The sequence below is a fragment of the Esox lucius genome, chromosome 21, assembly GCF_011004845.1.
Source record: "Esox lucius isolate fEsoLuc1 chromosome 21, fEsoLuc1.pri, whole genome shotgun sequence".
NCBI classification, from domain to species: domain Eukaryota; kingdom Metazoa; phylum Chordata; class Actinopteri; order Esociformes; family Esocidae; genus Esox; species Esox lucius.
This window is the reverse complement of record NC_047589.1, coordinates 7637280-7646311: the sequence shown is the minus strand read 5'-3', so window position 1 is coordinate 7646311 and position 9032 is coordinate 7637280. Positions and strand designations below refer to the sequence as shown.

General features: G+C 40.8%; 1 protein-coding gene across 1 annotated transcript; it reads left to right on the top strand.

The window, feature by feature from the left end:
* Positions 1-1433: 1433 nt before the first annotated feature.
* enosf1 (enolase superfamily member 1) lies at positions 1434-8791 on the top strand. Its single transcript, XM_010885454.5, has 15 exons — positions 1434-1650; positions 1919-2021; positions 2631-2746; positions 2841-2927; positions 3189-3215; positions 3392-3464; positions 3703-3741; positions 3871-3953; positions 4060-4182; positions 4277-4411; positions 6224-6265; positions 6359-6488; positions 6785-6884; positions 8189-8270; positions 8343-8791. The coding sequence occupies exons 1-15, from the start codon at positions 1570-1572 to the stop codon at positions 8445-8447; spliced, it is 1326 nt and encodes a 441-aa protein (XP_010883756.2). The 5' UTR covers positions 1434-1569; the 3' UTR covers positions 8448-8791.
* Positions 8792-9032: the final 241 nt, after the last annotated feature.

Genomic DNA, 9032 nt, shown 5'->3' with positions numbered 1-9032 from the left:
TATCATAACTCAATGATTACTTCATCTTCCCTAACGTTTTGATGAACTTGCCAATACTATTTCGATGTATTGGGTATACATGGATCGGTATCTGTATAAGCACTTTGTTGCAACTGCTGTAAGGCAATTACACTTTATTTAATCACGATTGTTATTTGTCAAGCCACAATGTGTCTAACATGGAGAATTAAACTGAACTATGTTGTGGGTAATGTTAAAGAAATTAACTGTTAGGGTAGTAGATATGATATATAATAAAACATTTAAAAATAGAATAAAAAAGCGATAGCCAATATTTTTCTTATGTAGTCAGAGGAATAAATCCATGATTTTCCGGTCCATGGAATAAAACGTTTGAAAAACTCTGCAGTATATCAATTAAGTCACGGGTGTTAGGAACAATGTTTCATACTTTCTTGGGTTTAATTCATTGTTATCTAGTTACATTGTAGTCCAGCGGCTTCCAATAAAGTCATGTGTCAATCACGTTATCCCTGCGTGAAGAGCGGTGAAGAGCCATATCAGCCAATGTAGTTCAAATTTTAATCGCAGTGGGAGGGGCTCTTTGTCAGTTTGTCAAGTCAGGTGACGATTGCAGAAGTTGTCTCGTGCATTATAACGTCATCCATGTATGTAGACCCTGTAGATTTCCGTTTTGCTAGCAGCAGGATATCAGCTAGCAGCAGGAATTTTATAAAAAATAAAAGACAATTGAAATACATAGCAACGTTTTTAATTTATTCAAAAGACAATTAATTGTAGTTTGAGCACAACTGTAAATGTACTTAAAACGTGTAAATATTTGTAAATCTTCTGCCCTCCGCTTTGTGCACTTCTGGTTAGATGCTAACCGCATTTCGTTGTTCTGTACTGTTCGATTACAATAAAGTTGAATCTAATCTAATACACACATTAATATGTTTTGAAGAACCATATCGAAACATTAAACATACAATATACAGACCGAATTGTTAACAGTATTTTCATATAAAACAACTATGTGACGTGAAACATGGCATTTGAGAATTACTCAAACTAGGAATTGTAGAATCCATATAAAGTGTAAATTAATGGGGCAAAATACAGAGTATAGATGCACAATTCAATGCAATACACCCCTCAAACTCAACTGGAGCTAGTTCCACTCCGTTTTTTCCATTGCAACCCTCTAATCGGGGACCTATCTGGGACACCAGGTAGGTGCAATTAATGATGATGTAGAACAGAAAACCAGCATGCTCTGGACATAGTAGGGTAAGAGTTGAGTCCACCTGCAATACATAACAAAGCAAAAGTGGCATATGTATAGTGCCAGAAATGTTGACTATGTGAACTGGAACATTGAAGAAATACTCTGCCTTTGGTTACAGTTCAGCAAGAATGAATTATACACATGTGTGCTTTTATTTTGAAGGTTTTGTAATTACCATAAGACTGCGACGTCATCATTTTTGATTTTGGCAGAATATTAGTGACCTGTAGCTGCAAGCTGGATCTTTGTAAAGCGGAAGAATAAAATAAGTAAACTAAATAGCACGAATCCCTGTCTGCTGTAAACATTGGAGCAAAATGACTCAGAAAATAATTAAGTTGACGGTACGCGATATCAGATTTCCAACGTCTTTGGAGCTACATGGTTCAGACGCAATGGTACGTCCAGTTTAAAGAACGATGTTTGATAAATAATACTGTTGTCTATTAGGTATTGTATTTTAATGTTAATGTCACATTTCCTAACTGATAAATTCCACTAATTGGTGTTTTACTAATTGGTATCCATCGTAAATGACTTCAGAGTTTAATGTTTATTTTTTTCTCCTCGCTACCTGTAGCACACCTAAGGGAAAACATAATAACCACCTAGGCTATACTTAGATATTGCACAATACAAACAGTTTATCCTTTTTGTTTTTTTCAGCACACTGACCCCGATTATTCTGTTGCCTATGTTGTCATTGAAACCGATCAAGGAATGCGAGGATATGGATTGACTTTTACTGTGGGCAGAGGCACAGAAATTGGTAAGACTCATCATTGACAAAGCTCACTTAAGTGGATTTTGACTACTTGTGAATTGTGTTGTACTATTGAACTAAACTCTTAATTGTTTCTTTAATTCAGTCAGGAGAAAAGCGTCTGTGAAACGGATGCAGTTAATGTTAATTATTTAGTATTATTTATTTTGTCAACTTTGTGTTGCTTATCTACAAATGTTGTCCACAGTGTCATGTTATGGGAATACTTTTAAAAAGAAATGTAAAGACGGGCTTTAACATAGGCACCATAACTGTTGCAAGCCAAACTGATTATTTTCCAGGTCTCTATGATTATGCTTTAGATCACAGGTGTCAAACTGATCCACTGAGGGTCTAGGGTATGCTGGTTTTTGTTTTTTCCTTTAAATTTTGATGCCCTATTGAGGCCTAACAACCAGGTGAGCGGAGATCCTAACTGCTGACCTAATTAATCAATCGAATGAAGGTGAGAGCAAAAAAACCTGCAGACATTTGGCCCACCACGGAACCGGTTTGACACCTGTGCTTTACATGCTGTTTTAACACAGGTGTACCTCTCCACTTGTTAAAACTGTCTACCAACGAGTACCCTTTGTCCCTTCCAATTGTGTGCAGTGGTTTGTGCTGTAGAAGCTCTTTCAGCCCTAGTTGTGGGGAAATCTTTAGAGGAGATTGTGAGTGACTTCCGTGGATTTTACCGCCTCCTTTCCAGCGACGGGCAGATGCGATGGGTGAGAACACAAGGCAACTCCACCACAGTCTTCAGAAATCAAAAACGACTTCTCTGAATTGTGTGTAAGCAGTTCTTTCCCCATCCTGTGTTAGATTGGACCTGAAAAAGGAGTTATTCAGTTAGCCACGGCTGCTGTCCTGAATTCAGTATGGGATCTCTGGGCACGAATGGAGGGCAAGGTGAGGCATTGGTTGCGTCCCAATAATTATACTGGCGTTGCAAAATAGAAGCCAAGTGAGTATGCTTTGAATATCTGGCTGGCATAATATCTGCTTTTAATCTAGTCCCGTGTAGACAATAGGATACATGCCACTTGGGTTGTGTTCATTGACTGATTGCATGTGGATGTTCTAGAAAAAGACGTGCCTGGCAATCGAGCAAAGAACTTTTTGTACTGCTAAAATGACAGCCTCTGTCTTTTGTTTTCTTTCTTTCCACAGCCACTGTGGAAGCTGCTTGTGGACATGGTAAGAAATTGATCTGGCAAGCATTCTGACATTCTTTGGAAGTGTACCGTTTAGTTTGATCAGAATGAAAGATTGAACTTAACTATGGTGAAACTTTTTTTAATAAACTGAATTTGTATGGCTCTTGGTATGTTTGATAACTACATGCCTCTACATGGTTGTTTTTTTTGCCTCAGGAACCAAGAAAGCTAATCTCGTGTATTGACTTCAGATATATTACAGACGCCCTTACAGAACAGGAAGCTCTTGGTAAGTCTTAGAGGACACGCTACGCAAAATATGACAACTTTTGCATACCTCCATGAAATTAAGTTCCACACCTGTCAAACTGAGAAAGGGATCAGTTCGGTGATGAACACACTTAACCTGAGCACCTATGTCTAGACTACGGCTTGAAACTTTCTACGGACAGGTTTTTTTTCAGACAGGTTTTACGGGCTGCCAACAAAAACCACAAGGAATTCTGACATTTTCCTTTCTCTCACAGAAATACTTGAGAAAGCTGAGGCGGGTAAACAGCAGAGAGGTAATAAGTGGAGTTAAGTGGACAAAATTGCCTGCGTTTTACACAGTGGGCTCAATCAATATTGCAATATTTTCTCCTCTATTGAAACACTTTGGGAATGTGTGGGGGTGTGAATGTTTGACCTCTCAGTGGACCAGATGCTGAAGGAGGGTTATCCTGCTTACACCACGTCTTGCGCCTGGCTAGGATACTCTGACCAGCTGCTCAAACAGGTACACTGCCACACATATGCGTGCCTGGCTCTGTGGTGATATCTAGGCCAGACAGGAAGGGTATTCATCTTGCTGTTTATCTTGCCAACTTGCGCTGTTATCGTAGCTGTGCACTGACGCGCTCAGTGAAGGATGGACCAAGTTCAAAGTGAAGGTGGGGGCTGACCTAGAGGATGACATTCGTCGGTGCAGTCTCATCCGGCAGATGATTGGGCCCAACAACACACTGGTAAATCTATATTTGTCATACCATTGGGCATGGTATACCTCAATGCATTTGATTGGACCAATTCTTCCTTCAGCCAATCTTCTCTTTTTTTTAGATGATTGATGCCAACCAAAGGTGGGATGTAGGTGAGGCCATAACCTGGGTGACCAAACTGGCTGAGTACAAACCCCTGTGGATTGAAGAGCCCACTTGCCCCGATGATATCCTGGGACATGCTGCCATCTCCAAGGTGATGTTGCCAAAGAGAAGGATCTGAGGCATGGGCTCTTGCTCAGTTTGTCTTTCAGGTTTGCTTGTCCTTTGTCCTCGACTCAGAAACAAGAATGGGGCTAGATCGAAGCCAGAAATGTGAGAACTGTCAGCCTTTCCCTGTGCATGGCAGTTATTCTTACTGTCAACAAATACAGAAAAGAGAAGTTATTCAGCAATGTCAACACTTACATACGCTATGAATAAATTGCACGCAGCTTCATGAATAGCAAAATGTATCGATGGCTTGATAACTAGTGGCATCAGGTATCTCAGGTTTTAAATATAAATTTACAAACATCAACAACTGACATCAAGAATTCAAGCACTGAGCGTATTTTGTTATAACCTATTGGGCTTTGGCCTATAACCAATCTTCCCTGCTATGGAACATTTATAATGTTGGAATTATTATTTATTATTAACTTCTCTGCCTGCATTTTAACTTCATGGTCTACACTGAAGGTTGGTGAACAACGCATTGCTATATTATATTGCACAGCTTTTTAATATCAAAGTTATGCAGCTGAAATCCTTCCACATATTTTTGAGGACCCCAATAAACCCAGGGAAATTGAAGTGATCTATCAATTTTGTCTCATTTATAGGATGTGCACACAAGGTACGACAGGGTACTCACCATCTGTTTCCAGCTTCATGAAACAGGGTTGTATGGTAGGACACCCAGGAAGCAATTCCCCACACTTGAACATGCCACAATGTCCTAGAGACAAATGAGACCACATTTTTGTTTTTTTCGGTTATCACACAGTCTTAATGTTTACAGAAAACAAAATTTAAGCTATCAAAGAAAACATCTTCCCCACAGTCAGACATGGAGGAGGTTCACTCATGTTTTGGGGTTGAGTTGCTTTCCCTGGTACTGGTTGCCATGAACGTGTGCATAGCATGAAATAAGGAGAATATCAGGTTGTTTTGGAACCAATGTCAAAACCAGTGTCAGAAAGCTGAGTCTCTGTCAAAGGTCATATGTCCAGCAGGACAACGACACCATACTTTTCCCCAAGCACCAAGGGATGGTTCAAGACAATGCTGGAGTGTTCTAAAGTGGCCGGCAATGAGTGCAGATCTGAATCGTATTGAAAACATGGACAGATCTGAAAACAGCAGATGGGAGGCTCATCCATGGCTATAGAAAGCGTTTGATTGCAGTTATTTTGGCCAATGGCTGTGCTACCAAATATTAAGTCTAGGGTGTCAATTCTTTCAATGCTATTTCTATTCATTTTCTTATTTGAAATGTTACAGTACCAGGATACATATGCAAGGATATTACTTTAGTTTTACTATTTTCCACATTGTAGAATGATGGTGAAGACCTCAAAACAATGGAATAACACACAGAATCATGTGCAACCAAAAATGTGCTTAACAGATGAAAATGCATTTCGTATTTTAGATGCTTCAAAGTAGCCACCCTTTGTCTTGATGACAGCCTTGGACACTGAATTTTCTCAAGAGTTCTGGATCAAAAACAATGATACTGTAATGTTAAAAGTAAAATAAAATTTGTACGATAAAAAATATTCAATTTAATTTTAGAGACAATTGTATAAGTGCAAGGGTTCAAATACTTTTTCGTTACAACTCTTCTATAAATCTGTTGGATGTCTGATGCCCACTTCTCTTCACACCCTTTCCTCCAATGGTTTTTGTAAGGCAGTTGGGATGCAATGGGTCACAGGCCAGTTGGCAAAGAGCTTTTCATCACATCTACCAGGTTAACTGCACTTTTCCGCTTAATTTCAAATCTCTGTTCTGCCTTTTGCAGGCCTTGGCTCCGCTTGGCATTGGAGTAGCCTCAGGAGAACAGGTTAGAGCTGACTCCCTCCTCAAGTTTTTCCACCAATGTTTGTCAAGTCGGTTATTACTGATGTTATGCATGTTGTTCTTGTGGGCCCTCCAGTGTCACAACAGAGTGATGTTCAAACAGTTCCTCCAGGCGGAAGCGCTGCAGTTCATCCAGATTGACAGCTGTAGGATGGGCAGCGTCAATGAGAACCTAGCTGTACTGCTAATGGCCCACAAGTTCAAGGGTACATTTGCCCGGGCGGTGGGCTGGTGTTGAATTTGGAAAGTGTGTTGCAATTCCGATCCCATAATTTAAAAGGAGACTCATTCTTAATTAACTTAATTTGAAAACTACATTATTTTCATATTTCTATTTTCTCTTCTGAATTGACTCCTTTTAACTGGAACTGGCCCCAACCCTGGTAAAGGTGCTTACTTAGGGGTCCGTTTTGAAATGTACTTTCTACTTACCAAGGGTCCACAGACGCCTAATGGTTACGAGCCCATGCCATAGTGTGTTTGTTTTAATCTCTTTCCGTAGTGCCTGTGTGTCCTCATGCTGGGGGTGTTGGACTGTGTGAACTGGTTCAGCACCTGATCCTCTTTGACTACATATCTGTGTCTGCCAGTCTCGATGATCGGTGAGTAGAAATGGACCCAGTCCACTATAAAAAAACTAAAACATTTGTATAGTGTTTGAAACATTTAATAAATATACACCGATCAGCTTTAACATTATGACCACTGACAGGTGAATTGAATAACACTGATAATGTCATTATCATGGCACCTTTCAGTGGGTGGGATATATTAGGCAGCAAGTGAACATTCTGTCCTCAAAGTTGATGTTAGAAGCAGGAAATGGGAAAGAGTAAGGATCAAAGCGACTTTGAAAAGGGCCAAACTGTGATGGCTTAAATGACTGGGTCAGAGCATCACCAAAACTACAGCCCTTGTGGGGTGTTCCCAGTCAGCAGGGGTCAGTATCTATCGAAAGTGGTCCAAGGAAGGAAAAGGAAAAACTGTGCATCGCAGTTTGTTGCATATGGTGCTGCGTAGCCGAAGACCAGTCAGGGTGCCCATGCTGACCCCTGTCCACTGCTGAAAGGGCCTACAATGGGCATGTGAGCATCACAACTGGACCATGGAGCAATGGAAGAAGGTGGCCTGGTCTGATGAATCACGTTTTCTTTTACATCACGTGGATGGCCAGGTCACTTACTTTTAGAATACATGGTACCAGGATGCACTATGGGAAAAATACAAGCCGGTGGAGGCAGTGTGATGTTTGGGCAATGTTCTTCTGGGAAATCTTGGGTCCTGTCATTCATGTGGATGTTACTTCGACACGTACCACCTACCTAAGCATTGTTATAGACCATGTGCGTGGTATTTCCTGATGGCATTGGCCTCTTTCAGCAGAATAGTGCGCCCTGCCACAAAGCAAAAATGGTTCAGAAATGGTTTGAGGAAAACGAGGTGTTGACTTGAACTCCAAATTCCCCAGATCTCAATCCAATCGAGCATCATCTGGGATGTGCTGGACAAACAGGTTTGATCCATGGAGGACCCACCTCACAACTTACAGGATTTAAAGGATCTGCTGCTAACGTCTTGGTGCCAGATACCACAGCATACCTTCAGAGGTCTAGTGGAGTCCATGCCTTGACACGACAGGGCTTATATTTGGCAGGTGGTCATGTTATGGCTGATCAATGTACTATATAACTGTAGCGTCTGGCAGGGCAGTGTCTCGAACCCGCGACCTTCGGCTACCCACACTACCCACTGCTCCAAATAGGGATATCCCATTTGAAGGGGCGAGTAGCCCTACCAAGGTCGCTACATAACTATAATACCCAAAATTACTTCATTTCTATGTCACTCTGTGGATTTCTTCTCTTTGACCAGTGCTCTCTAGCTGAAATTCTGGTCTCATTCTCAGGATGTGTGAATTCGTTGACCATCTCCACGAGCACTTTATAAGTCCGGTGGTGATTAAGAATGCCCACTACATGCCTCCCAAGGTACGTTTTAATAATGATGGGTTTTGGTTTGATGACGTGCGATGCATGTTCTAGATATTTTTGTCGTACCAGGATCCCGGCTACTCCTGTGAGATGTTGGAGTCATCGGTGCAGAGATACCAGTACCCTCAGGGGGAAGTGTGGAAGCAGTTTAAAAAGCAGAGCCTGAAGGACTGAAGATATCAAGACCATCTTATCTGCACAACAGAATCATTTCAGCTTGTGGAGATTTAGCCCATTAGGGAATGGCACTCACTTGCCATTTAATGACAATGGATTCATCAATTTAAGTCCTTCAATGTCACACAACAAGGTTATTAAAAACTGTGGTTCTAATCATTTTTGTTGGGAGAAGCCAGGGCATTTAATTTTTCACAATGGACTGGGCCTAATTGTCATATCTTCCTGTTGATCTGTGCATTTCAAGAGATCATTGCACAAAATGAAAATGTTACTTTTGTATTTTTCTAAGGAATTGAACTAGTGTTTCTATAATCTATAGCAATAAAGGGTTAACTAAAGTGTGTGTGCCAATTATTAAATATTAAAGTGGAACACCCTCCTGAAACAATTCATCTTCCAATACTCCAAATTACCAAATCAGTCAGTACTTTGGATAGACAGTTGGTCTAGGGAAAAGAAAACTCTTTACTGCCAAGACAAAGTACACAATGCACCATCAGATTCACATCCTTCCAACTGCCATAATGTAAAGCATGTTGCATCCCTGCCAGGAGGCAAGCACGGCCACAGCAATCTGAT

Bases quoted from the DNA above. Each gene is read 5' to 3' on its own strand.
- enosf1 (XM_010885454.5), top strand. From the start codon at position 1,570: ATGACTCAGAAAATAATTAAGTTGACGGTACGCGATATCAGATTTCCA. The intron at 2,022-2,630 runs GTAAGACTCATC...AATTGTGTGCAG, and splicing joins GGGCAGAGGCACAGAAATTG to TGGTTTGTGCTGTAGAAGCT. The intron at 4,412-6,223 runs GTGATGTTGCCA...TGCCTTTTGCAG, and splicing joins GACATGCTGCCATCTCCAAG to GCCTTGGCTCCGCTTGGCAT.